The sequence below is a fragment of the Beta vulgaris genome, chromosome 2 (genome assembly GCF_026745355.1).
Source record: "Beta vulgaris subsp. vulgaris cultivar EL10 chromosome 2, EL10.2, whole genome shotgun sequence".
Taxonomy (NCBI): Eukaryota; Viridiplantae; Streptophyta; class Magnoliopsida; order Caryophyllales; family Amaranthaceae; genus Beta; species Beta vulgaris.
The window spans coordinates 34844652-34868386 of NC_079203.1; the positions used below are offsets into that span (position 1 = coordinate 34844652).

Genomic DNA, 23735 nt, shown 5'->3' on the forward strand with positions numbered 1-23735 from the left:
AGAAAGGTTTAAGATGGCAAATAGGGGATGGTACTAGAATTATTAGCTTCTGGCATGGTAACTGGATATTTCAATATCCACTTAAGAATATCATCAAGTTGCTGATTACCCATATCAGCTTAAAGTAAGCCATTGTATTCTTCCAAACCATCAATGGAATAAGGAGCTTGTGTTTTCTCTAGCTCCTCGGAGAATTGCTAAGATTATTTGTAATTTATTTATCCCTAGTTTTCTGCAATCAGATAATTTGATTTGGGGCCTGACTGCAGATGGTGTTTACTCAGTTAAAACAGGTGCGCTTTTAGCGCAAGGTTTGGTGCCTTTCGCTCCGAATACGGTAGATTTCTGCTGGAATTGGAAACTTCAAATTGCTCCTAAAATTAAATTTTTTTTATGGAAAAGCGTAAAATGATGGACTTCCTACCAAGTCTAGATTAGAAAAAAGCCATGTTTTTCTTACTCAATAATGTGTGTTTTGCAACCATCATTGTGAGTCTGCAACGCATGTTTTTTTTTTCTGTGCCCCTTCACGGTAGCCATTTTCCATCATCTTCATGCTAGTTTTAATTGCCCTATCCTTCCTAATATTCCAAATCTCTCTTCTTCCCGTGTTTGTTGTGATTCTTTAGCCTAGCTTCGTCTTTCTTCCTTTGATGATGATTTGGTTCTTTTCTCTTCTATTTGGTGGTTTGTTTGGTTTATTTTTTCGTAATAAGCTTATTTTCAATGATGAACCAATTTATTCTAGAAAATCTAGCTTTGCGATCTATTCCTTTGTGAAAGAGTGGAAAAATCCTTCTCCTTTGATGAAAGAGGAGTTTAGTTTTTGCCCCAAGGCTGCAACAGGTAGAAATAGAGAGGATACTATTCGGCATCCCCCTTCAGTCAATGTTTATAAAATCAATTTTGATGGCTTTAAGCTTAATAATGCTAATAGTTCTTTTGGGTTTGTAATTCGTGATCATGCAGGTGAGGTGCTTTTGGCTGGTGCGAAATCTTTGGGGTCTCCTAGAGGCCATCAGGGGGGCTCGCTATCTGAATCTTGAGAACATTATTGTCGACGGAGATAATTTAGTGGTTGTTAATGCTATTAATAATGTTTGGCAAATTTCGTGGGAAATTAATAATATTATTTGGGATGTAGGAAAAGAATTGGAGAAGTTCTTTTCCTTCTCAGTAGATCATTTATTTCGGGAGGCCAACCCTGCAACGGATTTCATGGCTCATAGGGGGCATTCAGTGACTTCGCTTTTGTATTGTTTCCCTCCTTTTGATGTTGATTTCTATATTCTCATCCGTAAGGATGTTTTAGGTTGGCCTCCGAACTAGGAGCCTTTCCTAAGTTTTTCTTTTCTTTTCAAAAATAAAAAATTAAAAAAATCGAAATACATTTATGTATGTTGATCTTGCTATTACTTTCTATATACTTGGATGCATAGTATATAGAATGATATTTTCCTTTTTGTTTTTGCAAGAAACTAAGACTAGTTTAAATAATGTTGAATGTTTGCTTAATCTACTTGTCCTATGTCGTTTTGTGGGGTTGATGCTGTAAATACACGGGGCGGCATAGCAGTTTTTTGTTGGGGGCCGTTTGTTATGGAAGTGGTCAAGTCTTCTAGGAACTATGTTTTCTGTAAAGTAACTGCAATAAATGGAAAAATGTGGCATTGCCTTTTCTTGTACGGAGAATCTCAAGTAGAACTTCGGGTGGCTTTATGGGCTGAATTATACCATCTGCTGCACCAGTATACGCATTACATTATAGTTGGGGACATAAATCAAGTTGACTATTATTCAGATAAGCTAGGAGGAGCTAGCTTAATCAGAGGGTGGGAGGATTTTGTGTCTTGGAAACACGGTCTGGAGCTATGCGATCTGCCTTTTCATGGCCCCCGGTTCACTTGGTCAAACAACAGAACAGACTCGGGGCCTATCATGGAGCGTCTAGATAAAGCTTACGCTTCTTTGGGATGGCTAGATGAGTTCCCTTTGACTATTGTTCAAAACCTACCGATTGTCCAATCGGATCATGCTCCTATATGGCTCCAAACAAATCCACAAACTACAAAATCCTTTAGACCTTACCAAATCGAGAACTGGTGTCTAAAATATCCGGAGGTAATTCAGGCTATTCACAAGATTTGGCAACTGAGAATAGTAGGTTCGCCAATGTACACTCTCGCTAGAAGGTTGGATTTACTAAGAAAACGACTCAAAGTTTGGTGTCTGGATAAACGAATGTTTTGGGGGATTAACTGGCGCAAAGTCTTTACAGAGCTTCAACATCAGGATAATCAGGTAAACACGGTAACCCAAGGGGTCTCCCTAGTTCTTCGACATCGATCACTAATGGAGGAAGCTTCACTAGCTTTGTCCTTCTGGCATCAAAGGATCAAAGATCGTCACCTAAAGTTAGGGGATGTGCCTTCAAAGTTCTTATTTAATAGATTAAGTCAAAAGAAACAACAAAACTATGTATATATGCTTAAAACATCGGCAGGAGAATGGGTCGAAAATCAAACAACAATTGCCCAAATGCTCAGTTCTTATTTTCAAGACCTATACAAAGCATCAGAAAGAGGGGTCTCGGACATCAGAACTAGGGGGGAGGAAATTGATCTAGCTTTGAGAGAGCTTAACTTGCCATGCCTTTCACAGGAGGAATCTCAGACCTTGTTAAGTTCAATCACGGATCAGGAAATTCGAGATGCAATTTTTGATGTAGCAAATGATAAATCGCCTGGTCCGGATGGGGTCCCGTTAGAATTTTATAAACTTCACTGGGAAAATATTGGACCCTCGGTAAGGCTAGCAATTAAGCGATTTTTCACTACTGGGCACATCCTTCATGAGTGGAATAAAACCTTGCTGGTTCTTATTCCAATGGTTACTCCCCCGAAGGAGGTAAGCCAATTTCGGCCCATAAGCCTTTGTAACGTTATATACAAAGGAATAGCAAAGTGTATGGTCAACAGGATGAAACCCCTGTTTCCGCGACTCATAGATGATTATCAGAACGCCTTTGTTTTGGGACGTCATATGGACGATAACATTTTGATTTCTCACGAATTAACTCACATCATCAATAAACAAAGAACGGGCACCCGTCATCTGGCAGCCTTAAAGCGAGATATGAATAAGGCATATGACAGAGTAAGCTGGTTGTTCATTTTAAAGGTCTTGGGTGCCTATGGTTTTCCTCGGTTTTGGATTCAACTTATCCAACAGTGTATCGAAACAGTGTCATACAGAGTTTTAATCAATGGGACGACAACCCCAAGTTTTACTCCACAATGTGGTTTGCGACAGGGGGACCCACTATCACCATATCTTTTCCTATTCTGCATGGATATCCTATCTCGGATGACGACGCTGGCAACAGATATTCGTCATCTTAAAGGTATCAAGATTGGCAAGCAAGGGCCGACATTTTCGCACCTCTTCTTTGCCGATGATGCTCTATTCTTTTTTCAAGCTTCTGAAGCGGCCTGTTCTACAATCAATGCTCTCATTACTAGATTTTGCACTATTTCGGGAGAAATGATCAATCGTCATAAATCTTTCGTGAAGTTCAGTCCCAACATATCCGAGGAACAACGTCATGTTTATAAGACTTGGCTCCAGCTGGAAGATAAACCTTCTCTTGGCTCGTATTTAGGGTCTTCAATTGATATCCAAGGTCCCAAGGTTCCTCATTTTACTTTCCTTCTGGACATCATTTCCCGGAAAATAGCCACCTGGAATCAAAAATGGCTCTCCCAACCGACAAAACTCATAATTATAAACTCTATTCTGGTAGCTACAATCATGCATCACCTATCCATTTTCCAAATCCCCACCACTATTGCCAACAAGTTGGATGCTATGATAGCTAGATTTTTCTGGAAAAACAACTCTCAGTCTGGGATTCATTGGAAAAGAAAGGAAATCATTCATCAACCAATGGGGCAAGGTGGTCTTAGCATACGTAATATCGGAGCTTTCAATAAAGCTTTTCTCATGAAACAAGTATGGCGCATTATCCATAAGCCTCAACAATTGCTATCTAGGGTCTTCAAATCTTCAAACCAGCAAGATTCCTGGATTCGACCATCCAAGCATAATATATCGGTTGGTCGTCGGGGACTCCTCATGGCCAGCAACTCATTAAAAGAGACATGTGTTTGGAAAGTGGGTAATGGCACTTCTATCAGAGCGGTGACGCAACCATGGGTACTCGGAAAAATTCCAACATTTCGAGATGGGGTCAACTTAAGCACAGTGGCTAGGACTTTTGTCGCGGACCTGATACTCCCTAACAATCAGGGTTGGAATGTTCGCTATCTTTATAACCTATTCACACCACATGATGCTCGAATGATACAACGTATGGAACTGCCAAAATCGTCGAACACTGACGACCGATTATATTGGCCACTAACGCGATCCGGCGTCTACAACACGAAGTCAGGTTACGGGGTTTTAGTACAACAACAACAACATGAAATTAATAGCATGACAACCCCTGAGGACACGAAGTTTTTTCGTCTTTTATGGGGGTTGAACATCATGCCAAAATGGAAATTTTTTGTCTGGAAAATATGGCATAATAGTCTGGCAACAGCTTCCAACCTCCAGAGGAGGGGCATCATGACCTCCAATCACTGCCAAGTATGTCTGCATGACAATGAAGACGACCAGCATGTCTTCAGATTTTGTCCGCTAGCCATTGAAGCCTGGGAGAGAAACGAGATTCAACTCCAACCGTATGACAACCCCTCAATGAGGTTTGGCTTCCTGGATAGTCTTCTGGATAGAGAAATGGATTAAGGAAGACGGATACGGGGGTTCTCGAGTACCCATGTTCATTGGAACTTTGTGGGCGATATGGAAAACGAGAAATGACTTAGTATTTCGCCAGATCAAGGCCACCTTTGAAGTCTTCAATAATCATGCAACAGAAAGCTGCCATCAACATGATAGGTTCACAGTGAATGATGTTCCGACGGTTCCCCCCCCCCCAGCGCCCAACTACGCTTTCCCCCCGGGATTCATATGTTTATGTAAGTTCTATTGACTATCAATTTAAGAATAATATCAAACAATAGTAGAATATCAAATAATAAAGCAGGAAAGAACACACCAGAAATTTTACGTGGAAACCCAAGAACTGGGAGAAAAACCACGAATCTGCACTAGGAATCGATGAATATTCAAGAAAGATTACAAACGCACTCAAGAACTCTCTCTACAGCTTTTTCTCTCTCAAATATGTGTTTAGAGATGATGCCCTACATCATAATCATAATTAGGGTTCCTATTTATACCCTCATTAAAAGATAAAGAAAAACCGGAAAAACGCATTACTCGGCTCGACATCCCGTGGGCGCGGGGTCATAGCCCGCGGGCGGACAGAAACGCTGAAGAAACTCGTCAGTTTCGTCAGTTCTTAGTAAAACCGTCATAACTTTCTCGTTTCTCACCGGAATTGGACATATGACCTATCATTGGAAAGCTCTCGGAACAAGCTATCACCTCCTTGAATCACCTCAAAATCATTTATATATTGAAAGATATGTCCATTCAAAGTTAGCCTTATGTCCCAAATGACGTTTTCCTTCTACGCAACCTCATTCCACACCCATACACCTCCATGAGCTTCATATACTACCATATACCCAACAATCTCCACTTGGAGATAGGTGTAAGTGAAGAAAACTTCATACCTTCATCATCTCTCATTCATCTTCCTACACACAACTCCCACTGCAAAAGCAATCTCTAGTCGTGTCCAAACCATGTCATACATCAAGCATCCCATGACAACATCTCCTCAACACCAAGGAAAATAACATTGAAGTTTGCACCAACTCCAATACAAAAGACATCAAAAGTCTACACCGATTTGATTCTTAATCACTAACCTCAAATCATTGCACCATCACTCCATGAACCTACACACCTCCTACCCCGGAGGTCGGATCACCTTAGAGACAAGCAAACCAAATGAAGATCCTTCTCAACAACTAAGAAATAATATTCCTCTCCAACCAAAGAAGCACATTGAAGTCTCATAAACTTCAATAAAACCAATTACACCTAAGCCAAAGAAGCTTCTCATTGTTCTAAAAACAAACTCACATTGCTCCACTCGAACAATACACCCTTTGTTCCACTTAGGATTTCCGGCACAACATGCTTGTGTGCCGTCCGTTCACCTTGTGCTTACCGGTCAATTTGCCACCGGGATCCGCTTCACCAGGTTTTCATCCCTTGGCCACTATCGATAGTTTTCCGACCAAACGACACTTACATGAAGTTCTCATCCCAATCCCGGCCCTTCACTGTGCTCCCATGGTGTAAAGTGTTCCACTCCTTGCCCACGAGCTATGATCATTGCTCCTTACAATCTTCCAAGAACACCATCAAACACAACCTTGTAACCCGATGTAGCAAGGTGGGCTACGATATCAAGCTTTTTTCACTTGGGATGAACTTGACATTCTTCAACTCCAACAGCCACATGAGTGAGTTTCACACTCACATCACCTTTCCCATGACTTTCCACTGCCTTGCATCCGCAAGGTAGACCTTTTCAAGTTTTCCGGTTTGAAATTCCGAAACAATCCTGCATGGTGAGGAATGATGAGAAGAACCGAATCCAAGACCATGATCCCGAGCACCAACCAACTCTTCCTGATATCCATGCTTACCATCAAAGCATCGGAATCGTACTCCGAAATCAAGTTAGTTGATGCCTCTTCTTCATCATCACTTTCTTGAACCTTCTTCTTCCCTTTCCCATTCTCTTTCCTAGGACAATCTCCTTTTCATACATATCTGACAGTGCTTTGATCAATCCAGCCGTTGTTTTGATATCCTTGACATTGAACGCCACAGTCCGAGCCAATGTCAAACGCACCACCGCTAGTGCCTGTCTGTCCAGTACTTTCCATTAGCTCCTCCATCTCAGCAGGCTTTCAGACAAAGGTTGATACAGATTTTTCTGATATAAGATGTCCTCTATTTGCATTCCAATATCAAATCTGTCCATCAAACTTTCAATTCTATCTTTGAATCCTCCATGTTAATTATTCTAGTCTAGACAATAATCAAACTGCTTCTTGATACCACTTGTAAGTTCTATTGACTATCAATCTAGAATAATATCAAACAATAATAGAATATCAAATAATAAAGCTGGAAAGAACACACCAAAAATTTACGTGGAAACCCAAGAATGGGAGAAAACCACGAATCTGCACTAGGAATCGATGAATATTCAAGAAAGATTACAAAAGCATCAAGAACTCTCTCTACAGCTTTTTCTCTCTCAATATGTGTTTAGAGATGATGCCTACATCATAATCATAATTAGGGTTCCTATTTATACCTCATTAAAAGATAAAGAAAACGGAAAAATGCATTACTCGGCTCGACATCGGCGGGCGCGGGATCATGCCGCGCGGGCGACAGAAACGCTGAAGAAACTCGTCAGTTTCGTCAGTTCTTAGTAAAACCGTCATAACTTTTCGTTTTCTCACCGGAATTGGACATATGAGATTGACCTATCATTGGAAAGCTCTCGAACAAGCTATCACGTCCATTTGAATCACTCAAAATCATTTATATATTGAAAGATATGTCCATTCAAGTTAGCCTTATGTCCCAAATGACGTTTTCCTTCTACGCAACCTCATCTCCACACCCATACACCTCCATGAGCTTCATATAATACCATATACCCAACAGTTCAAACGTAGGACAGGTACAAATGGGAACCCCAGACGTAATTATCCAAATTGATGGATCATGGAATAGAGACAATGGGCAAGGAGGCGCGTCGTGGGTTGCAGCGCACCAAATGACCATTAATCCGAGCCAAGGAAAATATCTATATGCCTCCTCAGCTCTACAAACAGAAGGAGTGGCATGTCTCTTAGCAATCCAATGGGCTCACTCAATATATAGGCTACGCCAACATCCTGATCAACACGGATTCAGCGATGCTAGTCCGGTACCTGGAGAACTACACCCATGCGGACATCTCTATACTACATACATTATCAGATATTAGGGAGGCCTCAGCTTCATTTCACGATTGTTGCATTACAAAAGTAAGTAGGACGCAGGTTCAACAAGCACATGAGTTAGCAAACTTCTGTAGGCAGAATAGAATAAATATAGGGTAAGTCTGTTTGTTTGTACGTTTACTAGATGTCAAAAAAAAAAAAAAAAAAACTTTCTATATACTTGCCATTGATTTCCTGTATCTGCAGCCAGCTGATCTTTTAACTACCTTAACTAAATTAAGACACGTACGCTGGTCTGCAAATTACTAGATGGCCCCTAACTGGAAGTAGAACACAAATTAAGCACCTGACAGAAGAGTTAAAACTTAAAACAACTGTTCCTTATAGAGTTTGGTTTGGTGGAAGTCGGTTAAACTTTTCTTTTCCTGATGAAAAGTTTCTTAACCAAACAAGCTTATATAAGAAGCTAAAACCTAAATTTTTTGTTGTAATGAGATGCGAGTAGATATATATCTTATCATTTGCAACAATAAGGGGAGCATCTCATGAAGGTCCATTTTCTCGGCCTGAGAGATCCCTTGTGCTCTTCAAATCCTTTTTGGAAGGGTAGCCTCTCCAAGAGATATTGTGATCTTACTTGATTGAGTGGACACAAGAAACAACCAACATGATTGTAAGTTGGATATTTCAAGTTAACTCTTCTTGTGAATTCTTTACACAGTAAAAAAAACATTCTTTGTTTTCTTTGTTTTCAATCAACTTAAAGTTGTTCCGTTAAAATGCTTCCAAGAAACATTGTTAAATAGATAAAAGACCAACTATTAGATCTTACATAAAAAAAAAACTAAGTATAAGTTGTATAACTGCTTGATCTGGTGAACGAACTTCCAAAAACAAGGAGGAAATTTTCTTTCTCCTTTTTTTAAGGGGAACAACGTAGTGGACTTTGACTGACTTACCATGGAATTTGTAAGATAATGATAATCTCCTTAATTGGAGTGATTTCATTAATTGAATATATAGTAATACAACCTAATCGATTAAAGCTATACAAAGGATCATATTTACTCAACAATAATATCTACAAGATATTGAGAGAATATTAACATATTCTCTATCACACCCCCTCAGTCGGAGCGGGAGGAGGTCGGACACTCAAACTAGATCTAAAGTCAAGAAAGAGCTGTCGAGGTAATCCTTTAGTGAAAATATCAGCAAACTGGTAGGCAGAGGGTACATGAAGAACTCGAATATGACCCATAGCAACCTTTTCACGAATGAAGTGGATATCCATCTCAATGTGTTTCGTGCACTGATGATGAACGGGGTTATGAGAGAGGTAGATAGTCGAGTTGTTATCACAGTACACAATGGTGGCTTTACGAAGTGGACAGTAAAGTTCTAGGAGAGGTTACGGAGCCAACAGGTTTCAGCAACAACATTAGTAACCCCTCGATACTCGGCCTCAGCACTGGAATAAGACAAAGTGGGTTGCTGCTTAGCGGACCAAGAGATCAAGTTATCACCCAAAAAGACACAATACCCTGAGGTAGAACGACGAGTGTCAGGACAACCGCCCCAATCTGCATCAGTATAAGTGACCAAACAAGAAGGTGCAGAGGGATATAGGTGCAAGCCATGATCAATAGAGCCTTTAATGTATCAAACAATACGCTTCAAAGCATTAAAATGAGGCTCACGAGGTGCATGCATGAAGAGACACACTTGCTGGACGGCATATGCAATGTCAGGGCGGGTAAAGGTAAGGTACTAGAGAGCCCCAGCAAGGCTTCGGTAGAGAGTGATATCAGCTATAGGAGACCCATCAGAGGAACTGTGCTTGGAATTCGTGTCAACAGGAGTGGCAATAGGTTTGCATTGAGTCATATTAGCATGTTGCATGATGTCCTCAGCATACTTCTTCTGACAAAGAAACGTACTGTTGGGGTTACGTTGCATAGAAATCCCCAAAAAATAACTGAGCTTACCCAGATCAGTCATAGAAAACTCATCCTTGAGCTGCGATAATATGCGGTTTCGGAGATCATGAGAAGAAGTTGTCAAAACAATGTCATCCACATATAATAACAAATAGGCAGTGTAAGCACCAGAGTGAAATATAAAGAGAGATGAATCACTGGTACTACAACGAAAATCAAGCTACAAGAGGTAATGTGCAAACCGCTGATACCAAGCACGAGGGGCTTGTTTCAAGCCATATAGAGACTTACGAAGACGACACACATATGTAGGAGCTTGAGGGTTCACAAAACCTGGAGGTTGATGCATGAATACGGCTCACAAAAGTTGATGAACATTACCCATAACAATGCTCAAAACGGTCCAAATAGTGGCTAGTTTGAACACCGGACTGAAAGTCTCATCACAATCAATGCCCATTTGCTGAGATTTACCATTAGCAACAAGTCGCGCTTTATATCGCTCAAGCTCACCTGTGTCTCGACCCTGTACTTATGATGAAACAACCACATGCAACGAATAACATTAACCCCTTCCGATTTCGGAACAACATCCCAAGTATGTTGTTTAGTAAGAGCATTAAATTCCTCATGCATGGCGGCATTCCAATTCGGGCCTTGGAGGGCTAGTTTGGGATTTTTAGGAAGGGGGAGATCGACTGGGTGTGGAGGTTAAGCATGCGGGTGGGTTCAAAAATGTCATGGCGGGCACAGGTTGTTATTTGTGGGCTAAGAGAAGGTGGGTTAAGAGTGGTAATGGTAGTGACATTAGGAGAGGGGGGGTCATTGGGAATGGGGGGAATAAGAAGCTCAGGAGAAGATGGAGATTGTGGGCTAGGGGAGTCAGCAAGGGGAGGGGTATTGGGCTCAGCGGGCGGGGGGGCTGAGAGGGGTGAGGTGAAGTGGGCTCAGCTGGTATGCGCTGGGCAATGTGGGGGGAAGGGATCGTATCAGAGAGAGGCGAGGTCACTGGACTGCGTAAAGGGCCGGGATTGGGAGCTTGGCCCATAAAGGCAGCAGCAGGCCTAGACGGGAAAGAGGAGGGATTAGGCTGCAAATAAGTAAGGGAAGGATTGGGTCAAACTCAAGGAATTGATAATCATGATGGCTGAACTTGGCAATATTAGCGAAAGGAAATTCAGACTCTTGGAATGTGACATGACGTGAGATGATGATTTGAGTGGTGGAGAGATCGTAGCAAAGATAGCCACGATGATGGCTGGGGAAGCCAAGGAATACGCATGGGGTGGTGCGAGGGGGTAAATTGTGTTGAGTAGTGGAGAGGAGATTGGGATAACATAGACAACCAAACGTTCGGAGATGAACATAAGTAGGAGAACGAAGATAAAGAACGCCGGTGGGAGTAAGTTGCTTGAGAGTTTTAGTAGGTAAAATATTGAGGAGATGGGTAACTGTGGTTAATGCATAGACCCAAAAAGAGGGAGGTATAGAGGCTTGGAAGAGAAGAGTATGAACCATATTATTAATAGTTCGAATCATACGCTCAGCTTTACTGTTTTGAGAAGAAGTATAAGGACAAGAGAAACGGAATAGCATGCTATTGTCATCATAAAATTGACGGAAAGGGGCATTATCAAATTCGTGGCCATTATCACATTGAAATGTTTTGATCTTCTTTTCAAATTGAGTATGAATATAGGTGCAAAAATTGAGAAATGTGGTGAAAACTTGAGATTTTTATTTAAGAGGATAAACCCAGACAAAATGAGAAAAATCATCTAACACCACAAGATAATCTCCTTAATTGGAGTGATTTCATTAATTGAATATATATAGGAATACATCCTAATCAATTAAAGCTATACAAATGATCATATTTACTCAACAATAATATCTACAAGATATTAAGAGAATATTAACATATTCTCTATAAGAATTTAATAACTTCATTGAGAGGTGATAAGAGGATCTTCAACATTCATGTTCAAACAATGGAATACGAAAGCCAGTATTTGTTTTGATAACGTTACATAAATACTTAATAAATATCTTTTGTTTTCTATAGCTTTTTCCATAGCTCGATGTGCAGAATATGAGCTCTGCTACTCTTCAGGATCCTGTTATTCAGTTGTGAGATCTGTCCACATATGAGTCTAACAAAGAGTGACAGTAAACTATCAGTGACTTGTAAAACAAAAAAAAGTGATTACTGATAGCTATGTATTTTAGTTCGCTTTTATTTCAACAGGTTTAATATTTCACTTGTTATTTTTCTTTGTTTTCTTTCACGGTCTTTGTTTATTTTGTGATTTTAAGGTGTTTTTGGGTTACTTTTCTTATGGGTCGTTTGGATTTCTTCTTAATTTTCCTAGAAACTTGTTTTCATGCTTAATAAAATTTGCGTATCCATGAATTTCATTATGTATATTCATTGATATTTCATTTCTTTTTTTGTATTTTGAGTACATCTTTCCCACCTAAATGAGTTAAGATCACTGAAAGGACCTGAACTTTGATCCAAGTTATCGTTAATGATCTATACTTTTAAAAGTTATCAGTTAGGACCTGTCAACTAATTTCCGTTAGATCCAATATTAAAGTCAACAACAAAAATGAAAATTAAGATAAGTCATCTAACAAAAGAAGATGAGGTGTTAATTACAGAAGTTATCAAAAGTTTTATGTCTCCTGCAAATTGCATTGTCTAATATGCAAAATCTTCATTCCAAAAATAAAAGAGCAGCTTTCATTCAAACATCACTGCCCGATCTGCCCCCCACATATCTGGTGTGAAAAACCTTCTTTTGCCAAATATTCCTCCTCCTGAAAAATTAAAAATAAGAACCATGAAATATATTTTGAAAAAGTTCTCATTTCTTTTATAATAATAACTAGTTTATAACCCGTGCAAAAATTGCACGAGAGATTTTATCAAATATTACTTCATTTAGAGGCTCATATAAAATCACCATTTGCACTACTTTTTTTTTTTGAGGGGAAAGAGAAGTGCATTAATCAAAGGGACAAAGTGTCCATAAGTACATAAGGTGTTACAACACTAGGACAATGACGCTCCCAACATTGCTCAACACCAAACGGCACAACTCTAGCGAGGTTATGGGCAACAGAATTCTCAGCCCTTCTAACATGAGAAAAAGAAACAAAAGGAAAGGCATTACACATAGATAGAATGTCCCCAAGTATTGCATCCAAATCTGAGAAGAAAATTGCTGCTTTTGTTAATCTTTTTGTAGCTACTAGAGAGTCGGACTCGAAGATCACATCGCCATACCCATGAGGTTTGGCTAAGCGGGTTGCCATATAAATGGCCTTACATTCAGCTACCTCAGGAGGCCAATAGGCACGCACACGTCTAGTTGCAGTAAAGCACACCTTACCTTCCGAGTCATGGGCTACCACGCCAAGTCCCACCCACCCTTCATCGGCTAAGCTTGCGTCTATGTTCAATTTAATATAGCAATAGCAGGGGGAGCATACCATCGGGCTGGGCTCGGAGCGGAGGTGGTTCGCATTCCACCATAAATCCTCATAGCATAGCAATTAAACTCATCAACTTGTCTCATAAATCTCTGGCACACAACAGTGTGAAAAATCTCCAGCAATAAGAGAGTTATCCGAAATCATTCTTCCAGGGACAAAAGCACTTTGATTCTCAGTCACAATTGCAGGGAGAAATTGTTTGAGCCTCAGAACAAGAGCTTTAGAAGCTATTTTGCACAATACATTACATAAACTGATAGGCCAGAACTCGAAAACAGCAGTAGGAGATTTCACTTTAGGAATAAGAGCAATAATAGTACAATTAACATCGTTTGGGCAAGAAAAATTGTGTAATATATTGCTAATATAAGTAAATACCTTGTCGCCAATAATATGCCAGAACCTCTGATAAAAAATAGCATGCATCCCATCAGGCCCACGGGGCTTACAAGGGTGCATCTCACTTAATGCGGCATAAATCTCCTCTTTTGTGTATGGGCGAATCAAAATGTCATTGTATTCTTGGATCACAGAAGACCTGACATGTTTTAAAACTTCTTGCAGATTATCTCCAGATGGCTCAAACGAGGTGAATATCATGTCAAAATATCGATCCACCTCCCTCTCGATATGCTCCTCCTCCGTTTGCCACACACCATCTCTATCCTTGACGCCATGAATATAGTTCCTCTTTTTTCTTTGAGACGCCTTATGATGGAAATAGGCAGTGTTCATGTCCCCATCCTTTACTTTCGCAACTCTCGAACGAAGGTACCAGTAAGCCTCGTTCTTAGCGTGTAAACCATCAAGCTCGCCCTCCAAAGCCACACAAAGATCACAATTCTCACTCGAAGTCGGCCCCCTCTGCGCCTCATGAAGCTTTTTCTCCACTCGAGCAATTTGCTTTTTTAAATTCCCAAAACTCTTCTTACTCCACCCTTTCAAATCTCTCGCCACCGCCCCCAATATCTCAGTAATGTGCTCACCCTCCGCTGCTCCCCAAGCATTTTTCACCACCTCCTCACAAGTCTCATCTAACAACCACCCCGTCTCAAATCTGAAACCACGACTGCCCCTAACTCGCTCCCCACCACCAGCACTCTCTTTTAACACCACCGCAGCATGATCCGAGGTGTATCTAACTGAATGCTCGATGAAAGCCTCCGGGAATAAATTCAACCATTTACACTACTACTGGCTTAATATCCATAATAAATCTGCGAAATGGAAGAGTGGAACATTGTAGAATCTTTTAAAAATCTATTTTAATTTAGAATGACCCATTCCGTAATTGAAGAAAATTTATTTCACCCATATGTTATACTCTCACTGGAATAATGGAACATATTATAATATTTTCAAAAACAAAACAAAGAATTTTCAGGATTGTAAACATGGCAGCATGTAATCATATTAAAACAAAAAACAAAAAATTAGTATTGTAAATCATGCAGAAAGTATAAAAGGCAAAATTCATTCTCAACAAAAGCCTTAGCCTTCATATACAATAAACAAGGGGAATCAATTAAGTTACTTGTATATCAACAAAGGTGGATATAGATTATCAATATTACCTATTATATCTGCAGGAAGAATTATAGTTCTTGACGAGTGCCTTCGATTCTTGCGCGGTTGCAAATGGCGAAATTGAGGATTTTTCATAGAACTGCTTTTTTTTCTTGTATGTGGTCGTTTAATGGCTCATAAAAAATTGGTTGACTTTTTAGTCTAACTTCGGGAACTGATACCTTTCCGTTAGTTTTAACTCTTCCGTCAATTTACATGTCCTAACTGATAACTTTTAAAAGTATAAGTCCTTAACGATAACTTAGATCAAAGTTCAAGTCCTTTCAGTGATCTTAACTCCACTTAAATTGGATACTAAGGGCATGTTCTCTTCGGCATAAAACAGCTGAACTGAACTGAACTGAACTGAACTGAATTGAAATGAACTGAACTGAATTGAATTGAATTGAACTGAATTGAACTGAACTGAACTGAACTGAAATGAATAGTGATATGTGAGAGTAAAAGTATTGTCAAGAGCTGAACTGAACTGAACTGAACTGATCTGAACTGAACTGATCTGAACTGAACTGAACTAAACTGAACTGAACTGAAAATAAGCTGGGGAGAACATGCCCTAAGGCTATGTTCAGTTCACCTTATTTTTGCTTATTTCAGATCTAATCAGATCAGAAAAAATAAGTTCAGATCAGACCAGAAAAAATAAGTTCAGATCAGATCAGATCAGAAAAAATAAGTTCAGATCAGACCAGATCAGATCAGATCATGTTTATATTTAAAAACTCATTATTACTATTAAATATCTTTCATTAGATATTAGTAAAAATTATACTAATTGAATATTAATAAAATACTCATTGAGACGAATCAAACAAGACCCCACATGACTATATTTTTTCTTATATATTGAGAAAAATCTAAAAGATTCTCTCTAATATTGAATAGTGTCAGATTCTAAGTGAGAAAGATAAAAAAATACAAAGGGAGTATTATTATTTACTAGTACATTTGTTCAAAAGGATTATTATTGTTGTTGTTGTACTCATTAGTTATTAATATTGGTAATTATTATTAATCTTGTTGTTACCATTATAAATGTCATTGTTATCATTATATTAAGTTATTTTGTTGTTATTAAATAATAAAAAATTAAAAACCACGTGTTAAGAACATAAGATTGACGCAAAAATAAAAGATATATATAATATGATAGCTCAAATCCATGACAACGAAACTACTAAGTTCTGATTACATTTCAAAATAAGCTAAGTGTGAGATTCAAATTATAAATTTAGATTCGGTACACCTCTTCCTACCGAATTCCAAATCTCTCTAGCTATTTGAAGTTGCACGCTATTTATTTTTTTATGCGCAAGTCATAGTTGTTTGTATATCTTATTTTATTTTATATGGAAAAAAAGAGTTGAGTCTGCCAACTTCTCAAGTGTGAAACATTTCTTTTAAGGGAAAGTGTGAAACATTGTATAAGTGCTCTTATAAGTTAATAACTTGAGTAATATAATTATTTTTAGTAATAATAATTATTATTATGATTATAATTATTATTGTTGTTCTTATATTAATGATAATAATAATTATTATTAGTAATAATAAAAGTTGGGTAAAAGTTGTAATAGAAATAAAATGATAATAATAGTAATACTATAAAGAAGATCTTATAATGTATTGCATAATAATGAATTACAAAGTAATAATATATTTTATAAAAGATAAGATCTTGTAAATCAGATCAGATCAGATCAAATCAGATCAGATCAAATCAGATCAGGCCAGATCAGTATATTCCTGGACCCTTAACCATTAGCTTAAACTTTTGGTTGAGTTGCTCCTTTGACAACAGGTAATATATGGCGGAGGTTTGTAAAAATAACACCTAATTTTAAGTTGTGATCATTGATTAGATATTTTTTGTGAACAGTTTAGGGTTGCTTATTATTTACCAAAGAGTACTAGTAACATGCAAGGGTTTTGAGGGGTCTATCTTTTTTAATGTATTGCATGAGCTCAAAAATTAAGAAAAATATGAGTTATTCTTTATATGGGAAAAAATCTCTAAATTAATTAACGAATTAAACTCCTTTTTTAAAAAAATGAATTAAAATTAATGAAACAAAACTTTTCAATCCAAATAATTAAGTCTTAATAATTTGACCTTTTATGCATCCATGGCAAATTTTTTAACTTGGTAATTGTTGATTTGATAATTCTTATTTCTTTATTGATTTATGTTTCAAAAACTTAATCTCAGATACTCTATTTTTCATATCTTGTTCAGATATTTGGTTCGTGCGTTAGCGCAAATACCAAGGCAGAGTCATTCAATCAGTTGAAGGTTCTAAAGATTGAACTTGCTCTCCTTAGATGAACTCACTATTAGTACTCCTGAGTCGTAATCAACTCTTTAAAGTGTAACGGGGAAGAATGATGGAGGTTTGAGCACGAGGAACAAGGATAGTAAGAGATAAATAGATAATACTTCATTATATAGGTAAATGCAAACTATTAAGTGTTTATTATAATTGTTATATGTTGGCTCTTAATCAAATTATATCCTTTTGTTTCAGTCATATCCCATTTTTCTTTACTCATGATGTAGCAAGGATGATTTCTTAGACTTATTTATTTGTAATCATATAATGGTATGAGTCATAAATTATGAGTACATAGTTTTGTAGTTCAATCCAACATTTCTGGAAAGATTAACTCCCCGGTCTAAAAGCATACTAATAGTTGAGCACTTCCTATCGATATTAAGAAGCCTTAATACCATATTAAGTTGTGATTAAATTTCTTGAATATAGTGTACCATAAACTTTTCAAAAGGGAAAAGGAACCTCATTTCCAAGTACTATTATGTTGCAATGAGAAATGTTTTTGTCGGGAGCTCTTTGATTAGAGTACGGGTAGTATGGTTAAGATGTTTTATTCATTACTAACTTTACTTCATTTCGACTGTTTCTAATTTTTTTTATTTTCTACCTAGATTATGTGACAATTTTTCTTTTCGATTTAAAGTGTATTATATTTAGGCAGACGTAGAGGTTGCTATACTACTGCCTTTAGTTTCAAAAGGCGCACTAAGGCACAAGGCGAAGGCGCGTGCATCCCGTAGACAAGGCCCATCTCTTGTGCCAAAATCCTTAAAAATCAATTATAGAGTATTTTATATTCAGAACAATAATAATTAAAAAATATATAAGTGTGTGTGTATATATATATATATAAGAGTTACTGCTACTGTATTTATAAACATTAACTCTTAAAAATAAAAAAGTAGTGAGTGTTTATTCAGAGAAAAATAATCTGACTAAAGGGTAAGAACAACAAAAGTAGAATAGAAGGGGGGAAAGGAGAGGAAAGGTTAAAAAAAAAAACATTAGAAAAAAAAGTCGCTGAGGGGTAGGGATGCCAGAAAAAAAAAAAAAAACCAAAAAGGAGAGACAGTTAAGAAAAAAGAAAAAAAAAACTCAGACTAGAAAAAAGAACACGTGATTATTTCTGACTCTTGCGAAGTAGGTAACATGTTGAAGAGAAAGAAAGAGGGAGAGAGAGAAGGATGAAAGAGAAAAGGGAATCGAATAGAGAGAATGAAAGGAGACCAGAGGACTCACCTCGAAAGCTTCACAGCGACAACGCCGACAAATCTGGTGGCGGCCACCACCGGACATTAATCGTCGGCCAGTTATTCATACCCAGTTATAATCAATATCCCAGATGCTTCACATTTTGCAAATTAGGGTTTCTAAAATTAGGGCTTTGGTTTTTGGGGACAGATTGAAGTAATTTCATGCAATTAATTGAGGGTTTTTGCTCGAATTTTCATATTAAAAACTGGGTACGAGTTAATTTTGATTTTTTTGGTTTTATTCTTTTTTTAAACTTAGATCTCTCCTTTCTCCCTCTTCTTAACAAAAGGCGGCTCAGGCGGTGTGCCTCACGACTCTAGTAAAGGTGCACAAAAGCGCGCGCCTCTTCGCGCCTATCGTTGTGCGCCTCTCCCTGAGGTGATGGATGCGATTTTTGCACTACCTTGACGTGCCTTGCACCTAGACATGTCTTGTGTACACTTTTTAAAACTAAGCTACTGCCCGATAGTCATGATGGATGATTTACATGACAAGTTTTCCTTTGTCTTTGGTGAATTATTCTTGTGAATTACTTTGATGACCTGTTTGTTAATTATCTTATGTAATGTTTTTGGGAGCTTGTTATTACTGGAAAATTTATTAGAGACATATTTTTCTGAGAAACTACCACATATAAAGATGTTACCTTTCAAAACAAAAATGTTATGTTGCAGATTTATTTTGACTCATATTTTAAAAGAAATAACAAGGACAATGAGACAACAAAATAGAGATTCAATAATATATTTGTCGTGATAGTTTCATGTTCAATTTCTTAGCTACAAATAATTTTACACGAGTATCTTAATTGCAATGCTTTGGGGTACTACAAAAACCTCTAGCACGATTAAGTAGGAGAAACTTTTTAAAATTAGTGAACCTACAAAAGATGAGGAGGAGAAAGAAAATTGGGGGGGAGTTCCAGCAGGACTGAATAGGGCTTTTTAAATTTAAAAGACCATCAAAATGGAGACTAATAATAGAGAGAGAGCTAGATGAAGGAGGAGGTGATTTGTAGGTGGAAATATTTGATTTTATTATAAATGCAATTCACATTAAGTATCTATAACCTTTGAGAAAATTTTCATTGTAGCATATAAAGTGTTAATAAATATTCTTGTGAGATTATTTTCCTTTAGCTTAGAAGATTAATCTCATTAATCTTGGGGAAGAACCTGTAATAGATAAAAAATAGTGACCCATATGGTGAAAAAGTGCCTGGAGAAGAACCTTACCTGGCCCACCTTCACAACCCTACAAATAAAGAAAGCATGAAGGTAATTAAAAATTAAGAAACATTGTAATTTTCTTTAGTATATTAAAAGCAAAGATTGCTCTGAAGTTCTTGTGAATAGTGTTCAGAGTCTATTTTACTGGAGGAAAAAAAATAATTTTCAGATAGTTTGTGATTGTAGTGTACAACATATATAGTAAGAAGAATTCTGTATCTCTTGAAGCAGTTTCAAGTCTACAAATGTTGTTTCGAGACATTTTTCTTTAGTTTTTGTAAGTGTTCTTCTGTGAGGAAACTCCAAGATTTTGGAAAAAGTTTGTTATGGTTGTGAGGCTTTAGATGGAATATTGAACCTTTGTCTATTCTTAAGCTGTAATTTCTTCTTTTGTTGTTTTTAGCTTGTAATTCAACTATTTTGATAAGTCCAACTCCAAGATTACATTATCAAGATATTTTTGTCACGATAGCGACTATTAATCTCATTCATATGATCTTGTTCTCTTGTTGCACATCAGGTTGTTCATGTCCTACCCACTGGTGCTTATGAGTCAAACAATTAAGACGTTGCGTCACCCACCCAAGTGGCCCTTTTACTTGCTATTTTGCTCTACAACCTAATGCTCCTTGTTAACAATGTGTCCCTTAAAGTTAATCACTGTCTAATATAAACTAATCTCTTTTGCTGCTAGACATGATTTAGTAATTGTAATAGATATAACAAATTAGAGAAGCACAAGTACTTGGGCAAATTTTGTAACAAACAAATGGTTTGCACTAAAAAGTATATATGCAATATAATCTAATAGCCTTATTACGTACGTACACATTCATATACTTTGAAATGTCTTAAATTCATCATTTCATTGATATTTGCACAGAGCTATTCATAATGATTTTTGCTTTCTTGATCACTAGTATATCTCTATTATATAAGGGAAGGGGGGAGCAATGGTGTCCTCTTTTGTAATGTCTATTTTGCCCCCCTTCCCTTTCTAAATTACAAAAGGAATGTCAAAATCAAAATTGGCACTCAAAAAAACTACATGAAAATTAATTTGCAACACTCACTCACAAATCACTTAAAAGAAGAAACTTTACAAATCACTCATACAATTGAGAAAATTACGTTATAAAAATCACTCAAATAATCAGGAAACTTTATTAAAACTTAAAATTAACATACAAACTAAAACTAATAACCTTATATAAGGAAAGGGAGAGCAATGGTGTCCTCTTTTAAAATGTCTATTTTCCCCCCTTCCCTTTCTAAATTACAAAAGGAATGTCAAAATCAAAATTGGCACTCAAAGAAAACTACTGAAAATTAATTTACAACACTCACTCACAAATCACTTAAAAGAAGAAACTTTACAAATCACTCATACAATTGAGAAAATTACGTTATAAAAATCACGCAAATTACTCAAATAATCAGGATACTTTATTAAAACTTAAATTAACATACAAACTAAAACTAATAACCTTATACTTCCTCCGTTTCTTAATAAGTGCAACATAGAGAAAGTGGGGGAATACCAAGAAATGTAGAGAGAGAAAGTTGGGACCACAATAAAGTAGAGTAATTCAAGTGATGAAACAAAAAAGTTGTGGTCCCCTCTTGCTTTTTGGTGGCATATTTGTAATAATATTGAACTTTTTTTACCGTTTTGAGCTGGTTGCACTTATTGTGACTATTCCAAATAAGGAAAATGTTGCACTTATTAAGAAACGGAGGTAGTATAAGGGAAGGGGGGAGCAATGGTGTCCTCTTTTGAAATGCCTATTTTACCCCCTTTCCCTTTCTAAATTACAAAAGGAATGTCAAAATCAAAATTGACACTCAAAGAAAACTGCGGAAAATTAATTTACAACACTCACTCACAAATCACTTAAAAGAAGAAACTTTACAAATCACTCATACAATTGAGAAAATTACGTTATAAAAATCACACAAATCACTCAAATAATCAGGAAACTTTATTAAAACTTAAAATTAACATACAAACTAAACTACTAATAACCTAGAACGTCAATGCATACAAAAATATTTAAAAAAAAATTACTTACGTGTTACATCACTATTCTCAAGAACCATTCACAATTAATGTTGGGCCATGATAAAAAAAAATAGAGGTGTATTTGTAGTGAAATTAGAATTCAGAAGTTAGACAAGGAAAAAAATTATTTACTTTTTTATAGTGTTTCCTATATATAATAAAACTTTTACATATATTTAGACCTATCTTTTTCTATTATATAATAGCGATTAATTATCAAGGTAAAAAGGTTTATGTAAAATATCATTCAAGAATTAAAGTACAACATATCTCTATTATATAAGGGAGGGGGGAGCTATGGTGTCCCCGAATGAAGATACTATATTACCCCCCCCCCCCCTCCCATTCTAAATAACAAATTCACTTATAAATCAAAAGGGGCTTCAAACAAAATTACCAAAAATATAATTATAACAATCACTCACAAACTACAAACTATGAAAAAATTAACTTGAAATCAAAATGTTCACTTTCTTTATAATTTATGAAGTACTATACTTAATTCAAAAATCAACTAAAAAATTATAATATTAGAAATCATAAATAAATTCAATAAAATTTCTATTTTGTTCACAGAACTTAACTTTGAAAAGTAAAAAAAGAAAGAAAAAGAATGGTCAGAGACTAAACCAATCAAATTTTGCAACTAAAAACAATTATACTTTGTATGTCTAATGTTCAAATTTTGACACTTATGTCGAAGAAAATCGAGTTTTTGTTTTGAAAAACAAATTCAAGCATGCATCGCGTGCAAAAAATTATAGTATAAATAGTAAAAAGAACATTACCTGCTTTTCACTGCACGTTTTTCCTGATGTTGAACTCGTTGCTCCCCTTCGTTCATTGGCACATCAATTGCAAGATTGTTTTAATTTTTCCATAACCATCATGAAAAAAAACATCATAAATTCATTTTAAAATAAGAAACAAAAAATCAAAATGTAAAAAAAAAAAGTTCACTTTTCTTAACAAATCCATATATCTAGTACATTATATATGTTGTCGATTTCACTTCAACAACTTGTTACTTTCATCTTTATGAAAAATTTAAAAATCTTGATGAGAGAAGTTAGTAAGAAGTTAAAGAGAAGTTGGAGGATTTTAAAAGATCGAAGCGAGAAAAAGTCTTTGAAAATTTATGTGCGAAAATAAAAGTAATGAATACAAAAAATAAGTTTTATGTTTTTTGGTTTTTATTCGAAATCATAAGATACTCTTTCCGTGCGTGGTTGTTTTAATGAAGCTATGATTTATGCTTTATGGACCCGTGTTTTGACCCTTGCGTGTTGCGTACATTACTCTACGAATACCTATGTGCACCATCGACTAATTTGTAATATATATATAAAGGAGGAACTTTTCGAGAGCATAGAGCGCGCCACATAGGATTGCCATATCATCAATTTAATTTTTCTTTAGAAAAAAATAAAGTTTTCCTTAGATTTAAATACATTAACGAGCTTTGGATAAGGGAAAATTAGAGTCTCGTGTTGAATGAACAACTTAAATTCTTATATATGTAATTTATGTATAACTTTTGTTACGCAATTCGGATTATTATAATTTTTGTACCATTAGATAATGCTCGAAATATGCTTCGAAATAACATCCATATACAATATAGTTCTACAACTAATGAATATAGTGCACCACATAGGAATGCCATGTAATCAATTTTTATTTTTTTAATTTTTTTTTACAAAAATAGAGTTCTAAATAGATTCAAATACTCATAAGGAGTTCTACATAAGCTAAAATTAGAGTTTGATCATGCATGAACAACCTAAATTATTATATTATGTAGATTGCTTATA

The 23735-nt window shown here is 36.5% G+C and overlaps 2 protein-coding genes across 2 annotated transcripts; one reads left to right on the forward strand and one right to left on the reverse strand.

Annotated features, from left to right (window-relative positions):
- Positions 1-1527: 1527 nt before the first annotated feature.
- LOC104884289 (uncharacterized) lies at positions 1528-4812 on the forward strand. The gene has a single exon (XM_010668912.1). The coding sequence runs from the start codon at positions 1528-1530 to the stop codon at positions 4810-4812; it is 3285 nt and encodes a 1094-aa protein (XP_010667214.1).
- A 4973-nt stretch (positions 4813-9785) lies between these two features.
- Positions 9786-10591, reverse strand: LOC125494833 (uncharacterized mitochondrial protein AtMg00810-like). The gene is made up of 2 exons (XM_048638668.1): positions 10469-10591; positions 9786-10175 (listed from the first exon to the last, which is right to left on the reverse strand). The coding sequence occupies exons 1-2, from the start codon at positions 10589-10591 to the stop codon at positions 9786-9788; spliced, it is 513 nt and encodes a 170-aa protein (XP_048494625.1).
- Between the last annotated feature and the right edge of the window lie 13144 nt (positions 10592-23735).